Genomic DNA, 24613 nt, shown 5'->3' with positions numbered 1-24613 from the left:
CTACAGCCAGCCCAATTTTTTTATTCTAGGCCTTCGATGCCTGTCTGCGGTCCATTCTTTCCACTACTACTACACTGACCAGGCCACTGCTGCCCGTGTACCCCTGGAACCAATTTAAAATTGCCTACAGCCATGTGTTATTATTTTAGGCCTTCGATGCCTGTCTGCGGTCACTCCTTACAATATGCCTCCACTGACCACACCACTGCTGCCCGTGTACCCCTGTAACCAATTTAAAATTGCCTACAGCCAGCCCAATTTTTTTATTTTAGGCCTTCGATGCCCGTTTGCGGTCACTCCTTCCACTAGGCCTCCACTGACCACACCACTGCTGCCCGTGTACCCCTGGAACCAATTTAAAATTGCCTACAGCCAGCCCAATTTTTTTATTCTAGGCCTTCGATGCCTGTCTGCGGTCCATTCTTTCCACTACTACTACACTGACCAGGCCACTGCTGCCCGTGTCCCCCTGGAACCAATTTAAAATTGCCTACAGCCATGTGTTATTATTTTAGGCCTTCGATGCCTGTCTGCGGTCACTCCTTCCACTAGGCCTCCACTGACCACACCACTGCTGCCCGTGTACCCCTGGAACCAACATCAGAAAATATAAAAATAAGTATTTTGCTTATAAAAAAGAAAATACTGGAGAGATATCAAATGCAGACATTTTAACATTAAAAACAAACACATACAACAAAAATCTGGTACAGTACTAAAAATGGCCACCAGCTACAATAACTTTCTCCTGCAAGTAGTTACCTGAAAGTTTTTTTCAATTTAAAACACAGATATGGCATCCACCGAGTGTTGTCCTGTCGCGTCTTCTTTATATTATTGCCAAGAAGATGCAAAACAATGAAAATAATAAAATCATTATTTACCAAAAAAATAGAGTAAGTCAAAACCACATTGCAAATGAACATTCATTACAAATAAAGAAGCAGGGCGCGTCCGAGGGTGAGTATATACCTAATAAGAATATAATCACCCTCGGACGCGCCCTGCTTCTTTCCGACAGCCTTCCTTCCTAAGAATCAGCCCTTCCGTGGTGTAGAGAGAGGGTTTGTTACACTCCAAGGTGTTCTCCAGGTTGCCTTTCCTGAGCTTCAATCTTCCGGCTCTCGTTTAGTAGTTGTTGGAAACTACACTGCATTAGGCCTACAAATTGGGTATGGGGTGTAGAGAGATGGTGTGTTCCACTCCAAGGTGTTCTCCAGGTTGCCTTTCCTGAGCTTCAATCTTCCGGCTCTCGTTTAGTAGTTGTTGGAAACTACACTGCATTAGGCCTACAAATTGGGTATGGGGTGTAGAGAGATGGTGTGTTCCACTCCAAGGTGTTCTCCAGGTTGCCTTTCCTGAGCTTCGATCTTCCGGCTCTCGTTTAGTAGTTGTCGGAAAGTAGGCTGCATTAGGCCTACAAATTGGGTATGGGGTGGAGAGAGATGGTGTGTTCCACTCCAAGGTGTTCTCCAGGTTGCCGTTCCAGAGCTTCGATCTTCCGGCTCTCGTTTAGTAGTTGTCGGAAAGTAGGCTGCATTAGGCCTACAAATTGGGTATGGGGTGGAGAGAGATGGTGTGTTCCACTCCAAGGTGTTCCCCAGGTTTCCTTGCCATTGCTTCGGTCTTCCGACTCTCGTTTAGTAGTTGTAGAAAACTACACTGCATTAGGCCTAAAAAATGGGTATCGGGTGGAGAGAGATGGTGTGTTCCACTCCAAGGTGTTCTCCAGGTTGCCTTTCCTGAGCTTCGATCTTCCGGCTCTCGTTTAGTAGTTCTTGGAAACTACACTGCATTAGGCCTACAAATTGGGTATGGGGTGTAGAGAGATGGTGTGTTCCACTCCAAGGTGTTCTCCAGGTTGCCTTTCCTGAGCTTCGATCTTCCGGCTCTCGTTTAGTAGTTCTTGGAAACTACACTGCATTAGGCCTACAAATTGGGTATGGGGTGTAGAGAGATGGTGTGTTCCACTCCAAGGTGTTCTCCAGGTTGCCTTTCCTGAGCTTCGATCTTCCGGCTCTCGTTTAGTAGTTCTTGGAAACTACACTGCATTAGGCCTACAAATTGGGTATGGGGTGTAGAGAGATGGTGTGTTCCACTCCAAGGTGTTCTCCAGGTTGCCTTTCCTGAACTTCTATCTTCAGGCTCTCATTAAATTGTGGTTAAACGGAACTGCATTTGGCGTACTAGTTGGTTTGGGGCCTACTATCGGTGTCTGCCACTCCTTGCTGTTCTCCTGGTTTCCTGTCCTGAAATTCCGTTTTCAGGCGCTCGTTAAGTAGTTGTTAATGTTAGACTGCATTTGGCCTACTAGTTGGGTTGGGGCCTACTATCGGTGTCTGCCACTCCTTGCTGTTCTCCTCCACTGAACAAAGCTGTGCCGCCTGTTTACTACGGTTGCCAATTTTGAACTGCATTTCGACTACTTACTGATTTGGGCCTACTCTCTGTGTCAGCCTCTCATTCCAGTTGTCCTCCACTGCAATGCCCCCTGGTTATTCCTGTGTTACCAATTTTGAACTGCATTTATCCAACTTTATTCTTTGGGCCTATATCTGTGTTTCCTCCTCATCCTGCCCATTGCCCAGCCAGTGATAGATGAGTCTGCTGGTACATTGACCCATAACGCAACATTCCCCGTGCACGCTACACAACAAATTGTGACCCTGCTGAAAGTCAGGTTGCTCTTCCCGCATACCATACCACCTTACACGGGGACAAAGAGGAAGGTGCAGATGAAAGTGCAGGTTCCTTCATCAGGTGGGGGGAGGAATACTAGTTGGCGACGTCACTGGCACAGGGCCTCTCATAGTACGCAAAAGTGTTGCTGCCGGTGGGAGGCGCCCCCGCCGTGCAAACACACCGCTGTACTTTGAGGGGCCCTGTGCCAGTGCCAATGCCAACGAGTGGGCCCCCCCTGCTTGCTCAGGTTCACAGCACTTGCAAAGTTGAAATACTTACCTCTCCCTGCTCCACTGCCGTGACGTGGTCCAGATTTCCTGGGCCCACTAATTACTTGAACCAGCCCTACCCACCACAACTTTAGCCAAATGACCCCCAATTTCAAATGCCTTCCAATTATTATAAGGTAAATTACGCTTGACAAGCTTCATTAAGAAGAATGGATGGTTTTGACATTAAAATGGGCACTCTAGGTGTTTTCCTGGCCCCCACTCACTGCCGACTATGCTGCCCCATTGACTTGCATTGGGTTTCGTGTTTCGGTCGATCCCGACTTTACGTCATAATCGGCCGATTTCACTCGACCCGACTTTTGAGATAGTCGGGTTTCGCGAAACCCGGCTCGACTCTAAAAAGGTCAAGGTCGCTCAACTCTATTCGAGACTACTCCGGTCTCTTCATCAGGCAAAGACTAAAAGAAATTCTGAAGAATCACATATTTATGCACAACATCATAAAAAAAAAAAAAAAAGCCATGGATAACGGTTTATCACTCATGGTAACACTGCTTCATGCCACCTGTCTTATCCATGGTTTTTTTTTTGTGTGCGTGTGCTATGTTGTGAATAAATATGTGATTCTTTTGGTCTTTGCCTGATGAAGAGACCTGAGTAGTCTCAAAAGCTTGCAATTTGTTACCATCTTTTCAGTTAGCCATTAAAATGTATCAACCACTGAGGACTCTCAATTCTAAATATTTTTCTATACTATGTGTAGACATTTATTTAATCTATTCTATTCGAACCTGTCAGTGTGATTTTACTGTACACCATATTGAATTGCCGGCTTTTCTATAAAACACCGCTGCGTATTTCTCGCAAGTCACACTGATGGTCCATGTGTAATCCGTATTTTTCTCTCCCCTATAGACTTTCATTGGCGGATCTTTTGTGCAATACGCTGACGCAGCATGCTGCGATTTTCTACGCATGTAAAATACAGCTGCAAAATATACGGCAGATAGGCGCTGCCCCATAGAGAATCGTTGATCCGTGTGCAATGCGTAGTTTTTGCGCCTCATACGTCCGTAAAACTCTAGTGTGATGCCGGCCTTACATGTTACAGCAGAAATAGCCGGATGGGAGTGGTAGTCCCATCAGACGACGTCTAGGTACACACACCCGCAGATGCACAAACACCTGCAAACAGACACTCATGTACATTCTCCACCCACACACAGAGGCACGTACATATTCTCTGCCCACACTCTTCCTCCTTTTGACATTTCCTTTCTGCAGCATTTTTGGCATGCAAATCCACACACCTTTTTACACCTGCGGTTTGGCTGCATATTTGACTGACTCAGTGTATTTTAATGAATGCAGAAACGCTGCAGGTCCGCAAAAGAATTGACATGCTGCGGAAAATAAAACGCTGCAAATCAGGACGGAATTGTCCGCAGCATGTGCACACCAATTCTGGATTCCCATTGATTAACATTGCTTGAGCAATTCTTTGCGAAAAAAAAACGCTGCGGATCCACAACAAATCTGCAACGTGTGCACATAGGCTCACACACACATGCAGGATACCTTAGGCCGGCGTCACACTGGCGAGTTTTACAGACGTATGAGCGCAGAAAATACATCCGTATAATACGCATAACACACGGCCCAATGATTCTCTATGGCCCTGCTCCTATCAGCCGTATTTAACGGATCCGTATTATACGGTCTTCTACGGCCGTAGAAAATCGCAGCATGCTGCGTTTGTCACCGTATTGCGCAAAAAAAAAATAAATAAAAAAAATCGCCAATGAAAGTCTATGGGGGCGAGAAAAATACGGATTACACACGGACCAGCAGTGTGACTTGCGAGAAATACGCAGCGGTGTTAAGAGAGAAAAGTCGGAAATTCAGTGCGGTGTACAGTAACATCACACTGACAGCTTACAATAGAATAGGTAGAATAAATGTGTACACATAGAATAGGATATCCCTCGAGCGTGGGAAAAAATTCAGAAAAGTTCCCAGGCTCGAGTTCATATGAGGACAACCAGCAGAGGGCGCATCACCACGAATGAAGGCAACTACAGGTCATTGACCTACTTTACCATCATTCGCTGGGGTTTTACAGCCACGAGCACAGCTGCATTATAGCAGAGCTCCTGCCTGTAAAAAAAATGTAACCCTTTCAGATGGATTTACATCGTGGGACGTGACAGATCATCGGAAGGTATGGATATTGTTGTTTTTTTATTTTTCCTTTGTTACAGAGCGAGGGTCTTCAGGTGGATTACCAGGATAATAAAATATTCCAACAACCTGTGTTTTTGTTTCATTAAAATACTTTGTAATAATGTGTTTTTTAACCATTTCAGACAATTGGATTAATAATGGATAGGTGTCATAATTGACGCCTCTCCATTATTAATCTGGCTTAATGTCACCTCTCAATAGCAAGGTGACATTAACCCTTCATTACCCCATATCCCACCGCTACACAGGAATAGGAAGAGAGTGGCCAAGTGCCAGAATAGGTGCATCTTCCAGATGTGCCTTTTCTGGGGTGGCTGGGGCAGGTGTTCTTAGCCGGGGGGGGTGGGGGGCAATAACCATGGACCCTCTCCAGGCTATTAATATCTGCCCACAGTCACTGGCTTTACTACTCTGGTGGAGAAAATTGCGCGGAAGCCCACGCCTATTTTTTTCCTGCCATTTAACCCTTTAATTTAATAGCTAGAGTTAGGGTTGAGCGAAACAGATCGTTCATTTTCAAAAGTCGCCCTGTGTGGGGTCGGCCATGCGGTACGCGACTTTCGCGCCAAAGTCGCGTTTCGTATGACGCGCTTGGCGCCATTTTTTTCAGCCAATGAAGGGGCGTGGGCAGAGTGATGACATAGGTCTTAGGGGCGTGGACGCCTATCGCCATGTTGTCGCTTGTGCGCTGTAGCGATTTGCACTGTGTAACACCAGCTTTTCAGTTCAGGGACGGACGGAGGAGAGAGAGAGAGAGAGCGAGAGCGAGAGAGAGGGAGAGAGAGAGAGAAAAAAAAAAAAAAATTCCCATTGGCTTTGCATTGGGTTTCGTGTTTCGGTCGATCCTCGACTTTTCGCCATAATCGGCCGATTTCACTCGACTCGACTTTTGAGATAGTCGGGTTTCGCGAAACCCGGCTCGACCCTAAAAAAGTCAAGGTCGCTCAACCCTAGCTAGAGTGCCCAAAATTTTGCACATACACACTACTAACATTAGTAGTGTGGAATATGCAAAAAAAAAAAAAGGGGATATGAGATGGTTTACTGTATCTATGTAAACCATGTCTCATATCATGTCGGGTTTGGGAAGGAGATAGCAAAAGCCGGCAATGGAATTACCGACTTTAAAGCTATCTCACGCTGGATGAAAGAGAAAGAGAGAGAGAATGAATATATGTTGTTACGATTTTTTGAGCACATGGATCCATTGTATGTCCATGTCGGTTTTGCAAGCCTGCGAGAAAATCTTGCAGTACGGATGCCATACGGATTACATACGGTGGATGCCATGCGCAAAATACGCTGACACACCCTGCCTACGGAGGAGATACGGACCACTATTTTGGGGACTTTTCTGCGCATTACGGCCGTAAATTACAGACTGTATTTTTATATGCTGCGTGTGACACTGGCCTTATACATAGCTTATACACACACACACACATACAGGATGCCTTACACATTTTGTGCATACACAGCTTGAATACACACACACACACACACACAGTCAGGCTTATATATACACACACACACAGTAAGGGTATGTTTCCACTATCCGGATTGCCGGCGTTTTGGTCAGAGCAGAGAACTCGCTCCGTCCAAAGAGCCACCCCCTTCTGAACGCGCGGTAATTCCGGATGTGTTCATTGCACACATCCGGAATCTACGCACCCCATTCATAGGGCCCTGTGTTTTTCCTTGCAGCGATGGAGTGTCGCCGCAAGGTAAACAGACATGCTGCGATCTAAAAAGACACGCCGCATGTCCGGAAACACAGGGGCGCCGGGTGCGTGTTCGCACGCATAGTGGAGATGGGATTTCATAAAATCCCCTCCACTATGCTGTAACACCTGGACGCTGCGGATTGAACGCTGCAGCTGTACGCAGTGTTCAATCCCCAGCTATTCCGGATGTAATCCGGCCTGTGGACACGCGCACACACATACACAATGCCTTCTTATACATATATTATGCACACACAGCTTATACATGCACACAGTCGGTCTTATACACATACACCCAGGATGCCTCACACATATATCATGCACACACAGCCAGGCTCATACACAGCCAGGCTCACACACATACACCCAGGATGTCTTATACATATATCATGCACACACAGCCAGGCTCTCACACACACACACAGCCAGGCTCTCTCACACACAGCCAGGCTCACACACACACACACAGCCAGGCTCACACACACACAGCCAGGCACACACACACACACACACACAGCCAGGCTCACACACACAGCCAGGCTCTCACACACACACACAGCCAGGCTCGCACACACACAGCCAGGTATATACACAGCCAGGCATATACACAGCCAGGCATATACACAGCCAGGCATATACATAGCCAGACTCACACACAGCCAAGCTTATACATAGCAAGGCTCACACAGCCAGGCATATACACAGCCAGGCTCACACACAGCCAGGCATATACACAGCCAGGCATACACACAGCCAGGCATACACACAGCCAGGCATACACACAGCCAGGCATACACACAGCCAGGTTCACACACAGCCAGGCTCACATAAAGCCAGGTATATACACAGCCAGGCTCACACACACACACAGCCAGGCTCACACACACACACACACACACACACAGCCAGGCTCACACACACACACAGCCAGGCGCTCGCACACACACACACACAGCCAGGCTCGCACACACACAGCCAGGCTCGCACACACACAGCCAGGTATATACACAGCCAGGCATATACACAGCCAGGCATATACACAGCCAGACTCACACACAGCCAGGCTTATACATAGCCAGACACACACAGCCAAGCTTATACATAGCCAGACTCACACACAGCCAGGCATATACACAGCCAGGTTCACACACAGCCAGGCTCACATAAAGCCAGGTATATACACAGCCAGGCTCACACAGAGCCAGGTATATACACAGCCAGGCTCACACAGAGCCAGGCTCACACAGAGCCAGGCTCACACAGAGCCAGGCTCACACAGAGCCAGGCTCACACAGAGCCAGGCTCACACAGAGCCAGGCTCACACAGAGCCAGGCTCACACAGAGCCAGGCTCACACAGAGCCAGGCTCACACAGAGCCAGGCTCACACAGAGCCAGGCTCACACAGAGCCAGGCTCACACAGAGCCAGGCTCACACAGAGCCAGGCTCACACAGAGCCAGGCTCACACAGAGCCAGGCTCACACAGAGCCAGGCTCACACAGAGCCAGGCTCACACACAGCCAGGCTCACACACAGCCAGGCTCACACACAGCCAGGCATATACACAGCCAGGCTCACACACAGCCAGGCTCACACACAGCCAGGCTCACACACAGCCAGGCATACACACAGCCAAGCCCACACACAGCCAGGCATATACACAGCCAGACTCACACACAGCCAGGCATATACACAGCCAGGCTCACACACAGCCAGGCATATACACAGCCAGGTTCACACACAGCCAGGCTCACATAACGCCAGGTATATACACAGCCAGGCTCACACAGAGCCAGGTATATACACAGCCAGACTCACACACAGCCAGGCTCACACACAGCCAGGCATATACACAACCAGGCTCACACACAGCCAGGCATACACACAGCCAAGCCCACACACAGCAAGGCATATACACAGCCAGACTCACACACAGCCAGGCATATACACAGCCAGGCATATACACAGCCAGGCTCACACACAGCCAGGCTCACACACAGCCAGGCATATACACAGCCAGGTTCACACACAGCCAGGCTCACACAAAGCCAGGTATATACACAGCCAGGCTCACACAGAGCCAGGTATATACACAGCCAGACTCACACACAGCCAGGCTCACACACAGCCAAGCCCACACACAGCAAGGCATATACACAACCAGGCATACACACGGCCAGGCATATACACGGCCAGGCCCACACACGGCCAGGCCCACACACGGCCAGGCCCACACACGGCCAGGCCCACACACGGCCAGGCCCACACACGGCCAGGCCCACACACGGCCAGGCCCACACACGGCCAGGCCCACACACGGCCAGGCCCACACACGGCCAGGCCCACACACGGCCAGGCCCACACACGGCCAGGCCCACACACGGCCAGACCCACACACGGCCAGACTCACACACGGCCAGGCATATACACGGCCAGGCATATACACAGCCAGGCCCACACACAGCCAGACTCACACACAGCCAGACTCACACACAGCCAGACTCACACACAGCCAGACTCACACACAGCCAGACTCACACACAGCCAGACTCACACACAGCCAGACTCACACACAGCCAGGCATATACACAGCCAGGCTCACACACAGCCAGGCTCACACACAGCCAGGCATATACACAGCCAGGTTCACACACAGCCAGGCTCACATAAAGCCAGGTATATACACAGCCAGGCTCACACAGAGCCAGGTATATACACAGCCAGACTCACACACAGCCAGGCTCACACACAGCCAGGCATATACAAAACCAGGCTCACACACAGCCAGGCATATACACAGCCAGGCATACACACAGCCAGGCATACACACAGCCAAGCCCACACACAGCAAGGCATATACACAGCCAGACTCACACACAGCCAGGCATATACACAACCAGGCATATACACAGCCAGGCTCACACACAGCCAGGCTCACACACAGCCAGGCATATACACAGCCAGGCCCACACACAGCCAGGCCCACACACAGCCAGGCCCACACACAGCCAGGCTCACACACAGCCAGGCTCACACACAGCCAGGCCCACACACAGCCAGGCTCACACACAGCCAGGCTCACACACAGCCAGGCCCACACACAGCCAGGCATATACACAGCCAGGCCCACACACGGCCAGGCTCACACACGGCCAGGCCCACACACGGCCAGGCCCACACACGGCCAGGCCCACACACGGCCAGACTCACACACAGACAGGCATATACACAACCAAGCATATACACAACCAGGCATATACACAACCAGGCATATACACAGCCAGGCTCACACACGGCCAGGCATATACACAGCCAGGCATATACACAGCCAGGCCCACACACAGCCAGGCTCACACACAGCCAGGCTCACACACAGCCAGGCCCACAAACAGCCAGGCACACACACAGCCAGGCTCACACACAGCCAGGCATATACACAGCCAGGCATATACACAGCCTGGCCCACACACGGCCAGGCATATACACAGCCAGGCATATACACAGCCAGGCATATACACATCCAGGCTCACACACAGCCAGGCATATACACAGCCAGGCATATACACACAGCCAAGCCCACACACAGCCAGGCATATACACAACCAGACACACACAGCCAGGCATATACACAACCAAGCATATACACAACCAGGCTCACACACAGCCAGGCATATACACAGCCAAGCCCACACACAGCAAGGCATATACACAGCCAGACTCACACACAGCCAGGCATATACACAGCCAGGCATATACACAGCCAGGCTCACACACAGCCAGGCATATACACAGCCAAGCCCACACACAGCAAGGCATATACACAGCCAGACTCACACACAGCCAGGCATATACACAGCCAGGCCCACACACAGCCAGGCTCACACACAGCCAGGCATATACACAGCCAGGCTCACACACAGCCAGGCATATACACAGCCAGGCCAACACACGGCCAGGCATATACACAGCCAGGCATATACACATCCAGGCTCACACACAGCCAAGCCCACACACAGCCAGGCATATACACAACCAGACTCACACACAGCCAGGCATATACACAACCAAGCATATACACAACCAGGCTCACACACAGCCAGGCATATACACAGCAAGGCATATACACAGCCAGACTCACACACAGCCAGGCATATACACAGCCAGGCATATACACAGCCAGGCTCACACACAGCCAGGCATATACACAGCCAGGCCCACACACAGCCAGACTCACACACAGCCAGGCATATACACAGCCAGGCATATACACAGCCAGGCTCACACACAGCCAGGCATATACACAGCCAGGCCCACACACAGCCAGACTCACACACAGCCAGGCATATACACAGCCAGGCTCACACACAGCCAGGCATATACACAGCCAGGCCCACACACAGCAAGGCATATACACAGCCAGACTCACACACAGCCAGGCATATACACAACCAGGCATATACACAGCCAGGCTCACACACAGCCAGGCTCACACACAGCCAGGCATATACACAGCCAGGCCCACACACGGCCAGGCATATACACAGCCAGGCCCACACACAGCCAGACTCACACACAGCCAGGCATATACACAGCCAGGCCCACACACGGCCAGGCATATACACACACACGGTTTAAACTTATACTTAAACATATACACACAATTACATCCAGCTACGTGTATATACCTATAGCACAAGGAGCATGTGAGCCAATAGCGGAGCCCAGCACCAGAGGAGGAGATGGCACCAGGCAATGATTGGCAGCGCCTCTTCTCACACCTCCCTGCCCCCACTTCAGGCCGCCTAGCAGCAGTGACCGCGGGGTGTGGACTAGGACAGCACACTTGCTTCTGATAAAGGCTATTGACTATAACAAAGCTGCGCTCCCTCCCCTCATGCCGTTCTGTACAGGCGTCTCCCGCGCAGGTGACGTGCTCCCAGCAGTCCTTGCAGTCTGCAGGCGTCTCCCGCGCAGGTGACGTGCGCCCAGTAGTCCTTGCGCTCTGCGGCCGTCTCCCAGCAGTCCTTGCGCTCTGCGGCCGTCTCCCAGCAGTCCTTGCGCTCTGCGGCCGTCTCCCAGCAGTCCTTGCGCTCTGCAGCCGTCTCCCAGCAGGCCTTGCGCTCTGCAGGCGTCTCCCGCGCAGGTGACGTTGCTCCCGGCAATCATTGTTCTCTGCAGTCGTCTCCCGCCCCGCGCAGATGAACGCGCCCGGCCGTGTCCACAGGAGCCGGAGTGAACCGTTAGCCGCCATCGTTAGACGCCGTGTGCAGAGGAAGGATGGCCTCCGAGCAGCGCAGAGTGTCCGTCACGTCCCTGTATATGGCGAATCTGCACCCAGACGTCTCCGAGCTTATGCTGTATGAGAAGTTCCGCCCTGCCGGCCCCATCATATCCATCAGAGTGTGCAGGGACCCGGTGAGCCGCCGGTCTTACGGTTATGCTTACGTCAACTTCCAGTGTGCAGGGGATGCCCAGCGTGTGGTGGACACGATGAACTATGACGTCATATGTGGCAGGCCTGTGCGCATAATGTGGTCACTACATGACCCCTCCCTGTACAAGAGTGGGGTGTTCATCAAGAACCTGGACACATCCTTTGATAACAAAGCCCTGCATGAGGCGTTTTCTACATTTGGGAAGATATTGTCTGTCACGGGTGATGAAAAAGGATCCAAATTTGTCCATTTCGAGACCCAAGATGCAGCAGAGAAGGCCATAAAGGCCATGAATGGAGTCCTTTTAAATGACCGCATAATATCGGTGGAACGCTTCCAGTCGCGCAGTAAACGGGAAGTTGAGTCTAGTGCCAGAGCCAGCGAATGGTTCACCAACATATACATCAAGAACTTTGCAGAGGACATGGATGATGAACGTCTGAAGCAACTGTTTGACCATTATGGCCCTTTGGTTAGCGTTAAAGTCATGATCAATGAGTTTGGGAAGTCAAAAGGTTTTGGGTTTGTCAACTTTAAGAGACATGAGGATGCGCTAAAAGCTGTGGAAGAAATGAATGGCAAGGACATCAATGGTAGGGTCATCTATGTAGGCCGAGCCCAGAAGAAGGTGGAGAGACAAACTGAACTGAAAAGAAAGTTTGAACAATTGAAGCTGGACAGAATCACACAAAGCCAGGGTGCCAACCTCTATGTCAAAAATCTGGACCACGGTATTGATAACGAGAGGCTGCGAAAAGTATTCTCTCCATATGGGACCATCACCAGTGCCAAGGTAATGATGGAAGGTGGACACAGCAAAGGATTTGGCTTTGTGTGCTTCTCCTCTCCACATGAGGCAATCAATGCTCTCTCCAAAATGAGTGGTAGAATCATTGGTGACAAACCACTGTATGTTTCCCTGGCAGAGCGCAAGGAGGAACGTCAAGCCCGTCTAGACCAGCACATGAAGAGCTTGGTCAACAGGGAATCGTCAACCAATCCATGTAATCCTTATCCGTTACCTATATACAAAGCCATGCCAACTATTAAACCAGTTCAAATGAACTCTCCCTATTGCAAGAATAGGCAAATAGCTCAAGTTAGGCCAAGTCCACCTTGGAAATTACAGAATGAAAGACTTAACTCATTTCAGAATATGCCAGGGCCCATCCACCTTCCTCCTGTAAGACCTTCAACATTTAACACCATAATATCAGCTCAGAGTATTAACACTTCAACACAAGCAGCAGGGCTGCAACCTATATCTCCTTCCACAAGTCACTCAATCTCTCAGTTTGCCTATAATGCCGGTGCTCGTAATCTACAGCAACTTAATCAACCACGCTTTACTACGCAACAGCCTGCTGTCTGTGCACAAGGAGACCTCAAAGCCACTGTGCTGTCCGCAGCTTCTCCAGGGGAGCAGAAAGAAATGCTGGGCGAACGCCTCTTCCCTCTGGTCCAAGCCATACAACCTACAATGTCCAATAAAATAACTGGGATGTTACTAGAGCTCGAGAATTCGGAACTGCTCCACATGCTTGAGTCACCAGAATCCCTCCGCTCCATGGTAGAGGAAGCTGTTGAAGTACTGCAAGCCCATCAGGCAATGGACACGTCATATAAAACTGCTGATTAATCAGCAGCTGATTAAAAAGCCTAAGCATGGGAGGACAGTGAAGAAAAACTCTAAACATGAAAAAGTTATGCGTTAAAGATTATTTGTAGTTTTTTTTTTTTTTCAAAGAGCTTTTATTGCATGGAAATTATATTAAAAGTTTAATTGATAATTCTAAAGTATTTGGTATATGAAGTATAATATTATGCTCTATTCAGACCACAATATTTTGAGAGTATTCCCCATATGCTTCTAACGTATTCCACGGCATTGTGGTCATTGATAACATTTAGAGAATATTGTTTTGATAAAGGAAATCTGCTGTTATCTACTACTGAGGGTTTTCTATTGTGTTGGTTCTGCGGTGGAGATATGGCAAGGGTCTCAAACACGGTGGTCACAAGAGGCTCCATTGTGCGCTTCTGAGCTTCCGAAAATGTTGCATCCAGGGAGTCATGGGACCGCCAGTACGAGCTCTTGTTTTCAGCTGAATGTGCGTCCGAGGATGCACATTCAATTGAATTGTTTCACTACACACACCATCTCTCTGCACAGCAATGGCTATTCCAGCCACTGGCCAATCAGAGGCCAGCAGCTGACGTTGTTGTGCCCGTTGCGGCAGCACCTGACATTACTGCCATACGTCACCCTGGCTGTAGAGGAGAAAGAGGACGCTATTCGCCAAGAGAGCAAGGTCAGGTGAGAAGAATTTTTTTTAAATGTGTATGTGAAAAATGGCATGTTGGGGGACTATTGCGATAAGAGGATAAAAATGGGGGCATTACTACAAAATGGGACTAGGATGAGGAAGCATTACTACAAGACGGTACCAGGATGGAGACATTACTACAAGGGGAGTAGGATGGTGGACATTATTATAAGTTGAGAACCAGCATGGGGAACATTTCTCTGGGGGAACTACTACAAGGAGGGGAGTAGGATAGGGGCCATTACTACAAGATGGAGACCAAGATGAAGGACATTACTCCAGGATGAGACCAGTATGGGGGACTTTACTACAAGAAGGGGAGTAGGATGGGGACATTACTATAAGTTGGGTATCGGCATGGGGGACATTTCTACAGGATGGGGGAACATTAGTACAGGACGAGACCTGTATGGGGGACATTACTACAAGAAGGGGAGTAGGATGGGGGACATTGCTATAAGTTGGGAACCAGCATGGGGCACATTTCTACCAGATGGGATCCAGATGCGGACATTACTACAAGAAGACCACCAATATGGGACACATTATTTCAAGATGGAACCATGATGTGGACATTACTTCAAGAACGGGCATAGGATGATGACATAACAAGATGGGTACTAGGATGGGGGGCATAATTACTATGTGGAGCTATTTCTGCTCCTTATAGGTAAAATAGGTTACTTGCGCTTTTCTTCGTTGCATTTTTGAGCGCCTTTCTTTTTACATGAGTATATATTATGTTTTTTTCAGGTACGACTTTTGGTATATAATTTTTTAAATAAAGCATTGTTTTGGAAACTTCCTGTTACTTAACTTTGATGAAACTTTATTGACAAAATCATGTGCACCTCACATTTCTAACGTGTTTCAGTGGCCAAAACACTAGCATTTTTTTATCTGCAGATTTTCCTTACCACATTCAACTCTATAGGAAAAATCAGCAAATAATAAGTTTTGTTAAAAACACTCCAGAGGAATTACTTTTTTTTTTTTAATCAACAACATAAAATAAGCATGACAAAAAGTGCGTTTTAACACATAAAATTCAATATTCGCATGTACATCCCAAATGATAACATATAGAACCACCTAACCGCGTATTATAAATTAAAACCCTGATAATTAAGGCCCCAATTCATCAAAATTTGCACTGTTTACTGCATTTTTGATGTGTTGGAGTCAGAGGCGCATAATTTATTAGAATATGGCTCTTAATCGGGTGTCTCAGAAGTGGTGGGCTCCATCGTGCGCTGTGCTACAAGTCTACTGTCAGCAGCTGACAAGATTTGTGGAGTGAGGTACACCACAGCTATTCATGAGTGGGCGATGCCATGCCCCTTCTTGCCCCCAGCTGTACTAAAATAGGTGCAGCTGGCTGAAACTGCAAACACCAAAAGTCACAAAAATTTTGTCACGTTTCAAAGTGGTTTCCATCAGATTTCGGCTCACTTTGATTAATCACCTAAGTATCTAGTTCATGTCAGCATTAAATAGCTTTGTTGATATCAGCTAAACAAGTGCTATTCGAGATGGTAGCACATCGAGATAAGTACAAAAGCTACTTTCTGCTTTTGATCAGTGTAGTGCAGCGGTAGCACTCTGTGCAGTGATGAGGCAGTGAACCAGCAAAGTTGAAAGCAAAATGTCTATTCAACTCAAAAAAACAACATGCAATATCCTCAGGATTGCAACTGGGCACATATCCTCTGGATTACAGTCACTTAACACGCCAGCCCACTTCTGACTGTTTGCTTTGGGCAACTTCACCGCTGTGTTAATGTCTCATTACTCATAGCAATACACAGTACATGATATCTTCCAGATCACAGGCAGGAACCATATCTTCCAGTTTGCAGTCACTAAACGCGCCAATTGACCTCTTGAGACCAGTTGCCGTGGGCAACTGCACCGCTGTGTGTGCCATGCTTTTCAGCTGCATTGGCTGTTTGGCTTTACTGGCCTGTGTTGCCTCACACAGGTTGAACTCTGCAAAGCATCCTCTGTGCTGCCAACACCAGATTGACAGTGACTCTGAAGCTGACACACCCAAACCTTAAACTGCAGAGTTTTTATCTTGAATCTGTGGCCTTTCACATGGAAAACCCAGCCAGGAATGAAGCAGACTGCACCACTACCAACCTGTAGTCCGTTTCAAAATACAAAAAGCACAGAGCAGGTTTTCCCTAAATCTGCCCTGGACAACCAGCATGTCCAAGACCTCACTTTAGGCTGTGTGCACATATTGCGTTTTTTTTCGTGTTTTTTTTTTTTTGCATTTTTTCGCTATAAAAACGCATACATATGCATCCTATCATTTAGAATGCATTCTGCAATTTGTGTGCACATGATGCATTTTTTTCCGCAAAAAAAATGCATCACGTTAAAAAATGCAGCATGTTCATTTTGCGATTTTTTTTTTCCCCACGTTTTTCCTGCTATATAATGCATTGGGAAAGCTCCGGAAAAAACCACATGCGGTTTTCTTGCAGAAAATGTCCGGTTTTCTTCAGGAATTTTCTGCAAGAAATTCTTACGTGTGCACATACCCTTAGTCTGAATTGCAACCACAGCTACACCTGTGACTGTAATGCACTCTCATGGCCTCAATACACCTCCGTGCGCATCCTGGAGGGAACATACAGTGACTCTCACATGTAGCACCAGTCACTGCCTCACATCAATCATCAAACTTCTCAATTCTCAAAACACACTTAAAAATGTGCATGCCACACACACACAATGCCACTATGTGTCTATACCCAGCTATCTACATATGCTATTAACATATATACAAGTTAAATTAAGGCTATGCACATGTCCGGAATTGCCGCGGTAATTCCGCAACTGTGCTGCTGGTAAAACGCATGCAGAATTGGCATGTGTTTTCCCGCTAAACACTAGCGTTTTGCAAGGGTAATTAGCTTGCAGAATGCTAGCGTTTTCCAAGCGATCTGTAGCATCGCTTGGAAAACTGATTGACAGGTTAGTCACACTTGTCAAACATAGTGTTTGACAAGTGTGACCAACTTTTTACTATTGATGCTGCCTATGCAGCTGCCTGGGAAACCGGAAAATGAGAATATCACGATTTTTAATTTTCTTTTTTTTTTTAACAGGTATATGGTTCCCAGGACCTGGAGGAGAGTCTCCTCTCCTCCACCCTGGGTACCAACCGCACATGATCTGCTTACTTCCCGTATGGTGGGCATAGCCACATGCGGAAAGTAAGCGGATCAATGCATTACTATGTGCGCGGAATCCCCGCGATTCCGCACAAAGAATGAACATGCTGCATTTTTTTCCAGAATGCGATTCCGCCACGGAAAAAAAACGCAACATGTGCACAAAAATTGCGGATTGCATTCTAATAATAGGAAACTTAATGTATGTATTTTTTGTGGTTTTGTCGTTTTTATAGCGAAAAAAATGTGAAAAATCCTAAACGCGTGCACACAGCCTATTGCAAATAATTATATATCGTATATACTCGAGTATAAGCCGACCCGAGTATAACCAGAGAAAGAAGAAATATAAGCCAGCTCACCCGTGATGCATAAGCCAAACTTCAGGAGCACGGACCCGCTGTGTCCAGGCGTATAAAGTCCAAAAAAAAGAATAGAATGTCCAGCTTCACCGAATTCGTAAAAAAGAGTTTTCTTTATTCACAAACTTTAAGCATAGAGGATACAGACTTCAGCACGAACCATATGGGTAAGAATCTGAGAACCATATGGTTCGTGCTGAAGTCGGTATCCTCTATGCTTAAAGTTTGTGAATAAAGAAAACTCTTTTTTACGGATTCGGTGAAGCTGGACATTCTCTTCTTGTTTTTTATAACCAGAGAACCCTGGCAAAAAGTATTGACTCAAGTTTAAGCCTAGGGTGGAAAATGCAGCAGCTACCGGTAAATGTCAAAAATAAAGATAGATACCAATAAAAGTAAAATTAATTGAGACATCAGTAGGTTAAGTGTTTTTGAATATCCATATTGAATCAGGAGCCCCATATAATGCTCCATACAGTTCATGATGGGCCCCATAAGATGCTCCATACAAAATACGCCCCATATAATGCTCCATAAAGTTTATGATGGGCCCCATAAGATGCTCCATATTAAAATATACCCCATATAATGCTGCGCAAAGGTTAATAATGGCCCCATAAGATGCTCCATAGAAAATGTGCCCCATATAATGCATAAAGTTGATTCTTGCCCCATAAGATGCTCCATAGAAACATTTGCCCCATACAATGCTGCATAAATGTTAATAAGGGCCCCATAAGATGCTCCATACAGACATTTTCCCCATACAATGCTGCACAATTGCTGATTATGGCCCCATAAGATGCTCCATAGAAACATTTGCCATATGCTGTTGCTACGATTTAAAAAAAGAACATGACATACTCACCTCTCGTCACTCAGGCCCACAGCACTTGCAATATTCACCTGTCCCCGTTCCACCGCCGGGCGCCGCTCTGTCTTCCGCGTCCTCTGCAGTGACTGTTCAGGCAGAGGGCGGTGTGCACTATACACGTCATTGCGCCCTCTGACCTGAACAGTCACTGCAGAGGACTCGGAAGACGGAGCGGCGCCCGGCGGTGGAACGGGGACAGGTGAATATTGCGCAATGCTCACCCTCCCCATTATACTCATCTGCTCCCTGCTTAGTCCCTGCTTCTTTCTTACAAATGGTCTTCGGGAGCTGACAGCTTCTTCCAGCGTTGAGCGATCACTGGTACCGCTCATTACAGTAATGAACATGCGGCTCGACCCCTATGGGAGTGGAGTCGCGTCCATATTCATTAATGAGCGGTACCAGTGGCCGCTCAAGGCTGGAAGAAGCTGTCAGCGCCCGGAGACCATCGGAGATGCAGGGACTTCGCCAGGAGCAGGTATGTGACAGCCTCTGCTCCCCCTCCCCCGCCGACAATGATTCGAGTACAGGTCCTTCTCAAAAAATTAGCATATAGTGTTAAATTTCATTATTTACCATAATGTAATGATTACAATTAAACTTTCATATATTATAGATTCATTATCCACCAACTGAAATTTGTCAGGTCTTTTATTGTTTTAATACTGATGATTTTGGCATACAACTCCTGATAACCCAAAAAACCTGTCTCAATAAATTAGCATATCAAGAAAAGGTTCTATAAACGACCTATTACCCTAATCTTCTGAATCAACTAATTAACTCTAAACACATGCAAAAGATACCTGAGGCTTTTATAAACTCCCTGCCTGGTTCATTACTCAAAACCCCCATCATGGGTAAGACTAGCGACCTGACAGATGTCAAGAAGGCCATCATTGACACCCTCAAGCAAGAGGGTAAGACCCAGAAAGAAATTTCTCAACAAATAGGCTGTTCCCAGAGTGCTGTATCAAGGCACCTCAATGGTAAGTCTGTTGGAAGGAAACAATGTGGCAGAAAACGCTGTACAACGAGAAGAGGAGACCGGACCCTGAGGAAGATTGTGGAGAAGGACAGATTCCAGACCTTGGGGAACCTGAGGAAGCAGTGGACTGAGTCTGGTGTGGAAACATCCAGAGCCACCGTGCACAGGCGTGTGCAGGAAATGGGCTACAGGTGCCGCATTCCCCAGGTAAAGCCACTTTTGAACCATAAACAGCGGCAGAGGCGCCTGACCTGGGCTACAGAGAAGCAGTACTGGACTGTTGCTAAGTGGTCCCAAGTACTTTTTTCTGATGAAAGCAAATTTTGCATGTCATTCGGAAATCAAGGTGCCAGAGTCTGGAGGAAGACTGGGGAGAAGGAAATGCCAAAATGCCTGAAGTCCAGTGTCAAGTACCCACAGTCAGTGATGGTGTGGGGTGCCATGTCAGCTGCTGGTGTTGGTCCAGTGTGTTTCATCAAGGGCAGGGTCAATGCAGCTAGCTATCAGGAGATTTTGGAGCACTTCATGCTTCCATCGGCTGAAATGCTTTATGGAGATGAAGATTTCATTTTTCAGCACGACCTGGCACCTGCTCACAGTGCCAAAACCACTGGTAAATGGTTTACTGACCATGGTATTACTGTGCTCAATTGGCCTGCCAACTCTCCTGACCTGAACCCCATAGAGAATCTGTGGGATATTGTGAAGAGAAAGTTGAGAGACGCAAGACCCAACACTCTGGATGAGCTTAAGGCCGCTATTGAAGCATCCTGGGCCTCCATAACATCTCAGCAGTGTCACAGGCTGATTGCCTCCATGCCACGCCGCATTGAAGCAGTCATTTCTGCAAAAGGATTCCCGACCAAGTATTGAGTGCATAACTGAACATTATTATTTGATGGTTTTTTTGTTTGTTAGTAAAAAACACTTTTATTTGATTGGATGGGTGAAATATGCTAATTTATTGAGACAGGTTTTTTGGGTTATCAGGAGTTGTATGCCAAAATCATCAGTATTAAAACAATAAAAGACCTGACAAATTTCAGTTGGTGGATAATGAATCTATAATATATGAAAGTTTAATTGTAATCATTACATTATGGTAAATAATGAAATTTAACACTATATGCTAATTTTTTGAGAAGGACCTGTATAAGCCGAGAGGGGCACTTTCAGCCTTAAAAAATGGGCTGAAAATCTCGGCTTATACTCGAGTATATACGGTATATAAATATACATACAACCATACATACAAATTTTGCACATACTTATGCACACATGTACATGGCACACACTTATACATACATGTACATGACACACATACACTTGCAAATGGCACACCCTGTACATGGCACACACATGCTGCATAACAATTTCTCAGTCAATACACACATTACACACACCACATGTTATCAGGACAACAAATCTATAATATAACGGGAGCGTCACTCTGTCCGAAGCCTTTATAGACTGCGCAGGCGCAAGCGCCGGCGCAGTCTGGCCCCCACAGAGTGACGCTCCCAGGAGATCGCGGTATGCATAAGCACTGAACGCATACCGCGATCTCCACCGGAGAGTCAGGGACCGTGGACGCGCCAGGAGGGAGGGTAAGTATATTCACCTGTCCTCCGTTCCAGCGCTGCGTGCGGCTCCGTCTTCCGGCTCCTCTGCTGTGACAGAGTCCAGTCACAGGCAGAGGAGCCGGAGTGTGTGTTCAAGAAAATGGCGCCGGAAAGCGCGGACTGCGCAGGCGCCGATTCCTGCTGCCGGAATCGGCGCCTGCGCAGTCCGCGCTTTCCGGCGCCATTTTCTTGAACACACACTCCGGCTCCACTGCAGGTGTGTCTTCAAGAAAATGGCGCCGGAGAGCGCGGACTGCGCAGGCGCCGATTCCTGCTGCCGGAATCGGCGCCTGCGCAGTCCGCGCTTTCCGGCGCCATTTTCTTGAAGACACACCTGCAGTGGAGCCGGACGATAGGTGAGTATGGTATTTTTTTTTTTTTCATATGGCAGCAGCATACGGGGGCATATAATACATTAGTGGCGCAGGATGGGAGCAGCGCATGACAGAACGGGCGCAGGATGGCAGCAGCGCATGACAGAACGGGCGCAGGATGGCAGCAGCACATGACAGAACGGGCACAGGATGGAAGCAGCACATGACAGAACGGGCGCAGGATGGCAGCAGCACATGACAGAACGGGCGCAGGATGGCAGCAGCACATGATGGAGACCATATACCAATATAAATGCTCGCCACCCGGGCGTAGAACTGGTTCAATAGCTAGTATTCATATAAACACACACATAGCTCACAGACAGCACACACTACACATACCTCACAGTATACACACATCAGTTACAAAGTACACACATCAGATACACATACCTCAGATACACACAGGTCAGATACACGCTACACACACTGCACACACTACACACAACAGATACACACTGCACACCCATCTCAGATACACTTGCTACACACATCAGATACACATACCATACACACTACACACCTCAGATACACACACATCAGATATACACAGTACACACATCTCAGATACATACACTACACACATCAGATACACACAGTACACAAATCAGATATACATGCACACACCTCAGATACATCTGATACACACTACACACACATCAGATGCACACTACACACAGCACACACACCTCAGATACATAAATTGCCCACACTATACTCATCAAATAGACTGCACACACAGAAACACACATTACACACACGTCAGATGATACACACTATGCACACCTCAGATACACACACTGCAGATAAACACACTGCTTTATGCTGAAGGGAATGAGATGTTCCACATTATGAACTGAAGCTTCTCCTGCTCACAGCAGCACTGTCTCAGCAGACATCTCCCTGATCTCTACTCTGCTTGGACTGCCAACAATAGCATGAGGATCTGACAGGACAGGAGCCATTTTCACCAGGAGCAGCACATACAGTGGGTGGTGTACTACTTATATGACAGCTCAGGTTGGTAGCTGCCGGCAATCTCTAGCTCTCCCTCCCCCTCAGAGGTTCTGTGCAGGAGGACAGGAGCACTGGCCAGTGAGCACTTCTACCATTCTGATGAGGAAGGTTTAATGACCAGTTCTCTTGTCCTTCACTGACCACTCCTTTTTCAATGCCAGGACCTCATCAAAGGTGCTGATGTTCCTAGAGTATATGGCCTGTGGTGACATCACAATCAAATGACAGGTCACATGATTGAGATGTCACTACAGTTTCTTAACCAGTCTCTAAATCATGAGCTTCACTGATAATGCTATTATCAGTGAAGCTTCTGCTGTAGACGCTGGAGCCCCTCAAGGGAGGGGGGGCCCTAGGCAACTGCCCAGAGTGCCTTGCCCTAACTCTGGTCCTGGCCATCTTCTGTCTCAGTAATGGGAAACGGTGTGGATGAGGTTATACAGAGCTCCACTTTCAGTGAACAGGTAGATCTGCAGCAGATAAAACGTTGACTTTTATCAGTACAGACAGGGCCGCTATCAGTTCATTAATGCCCTTACTGGTGTATGGGGACTGGACTCGGCCTCCCAATTTCTGCTCACCGAGCCCCAGGGGCAGGATCTTGCCGGTTCAGTTGAAATCTATTGCCAAGCGGGATGCTTCGCGCACGACAATAGTTAACAGCCGCCAGCCAATCACAGGCCAGCAGCTGACGTCGGTACATGTCACGGCGCATGACATCACTGCCATGCGCTAGCATATCCACGCCTCGGATGAAGGAGAAGACACTGCTGGACCACGGCCGGGTACAGAGAAGCTCTTTTTTGTAAAGCCGCAGTATGGGGGCAGGTTAGGGAATCATATGGGGCAGTATGGAGATTAAATGGGTACAGACTACAGACAACATGGGGACAGAGTAGAGAGACATAAAGGCAGAGTGGAGAGACATGGGGGCAGAATAGAGAGACAGGGGAGAATGGAGAGACATAAGGGTAGAATGGAGAGATATGGGGGCAGAATGGAGACACATATGGGACCAGGATTGAGACATGTGGGGTCCGAAATGGAGTACATATGGGGGCAGGATATGGGACATTATTACTATAGGGACTAATTAAGGGATATTATTACTTCTGTGATGTATTTTATTTTTGAGGTTACTGTTTTCAGTGGGGGGTCCTGTTACTTTGCAGGTCGACACTGTCAATTTTTTCTTCATCTGGTGTAGTGTAGACATTGCGGAATGTGCTGTAAATAACTTATTTTCTGCAGAAACGAGTCTTTGCTGGAAAAATTGATGAAGGACTTCAACTAGAGACGTCACTGGTGAGTCAGTGTCTTACCTGTACACTTCCACTATATACTATATACAGAGATCCTGTGTATAATGTCACAGGTGATCATTATATTACCTGCACACATATGCTATATACAGAGCTCCTGTGCATAATGTCACTAGTGATCTCTGTGTTACCTGTACACTGACACTATGTACAGAACTTCTATGTGTAATGTCACCCGTGATCATCACTATGTTACCTGTACACTGAAACTATATACAGAGCT

The 24613-nt window shown here is 47.8% G+C and overlaps 1 protein-coding gene across 1 annotated transcript; it reads left to right on the top strand.

The window, feature by feature from the left end:
• Nucleotides 1-12148: 12148 nt before the first annotated feature.
• On the top strand, nt 12149-13958 carry LOC138674031 (polyadenylate-binding protein 1-A-like). The gene has a single exon (XM_069762005.1). It carries the CDS (start codon nt 12162-12164, stop codon nt 13956-13958), a length of 1797 nt encoding a protein of 598 aa, XP_069618106.1. The 5' UTR covers nt 12149-12161.
• Nucleotides 13959-24613: the final 10655 nt, after the last annotated feature.

The sequence above is a fragment of the Ranitomeya imitator genome, chromosome 4, assembly GCF_032444005.1.
Source record: "Ranitomeya imitator isolate aRanImi1 chromosome 4, aRanImi1.pri, whole genome shotgun sequence".
Taxonomy (NCBI): domain Eukaryota; kingdom Metazoa; phylum Chordata; class Amphibia; order Anura; family Dendrobatidae; genus Ranitomeya; species Ranitomeya imitator.
The sequence above is the reverse complement of the archived record's forward strand: the minus strand, read 5'-3'. Positions and strand labels throughout refer to the sequence as shown.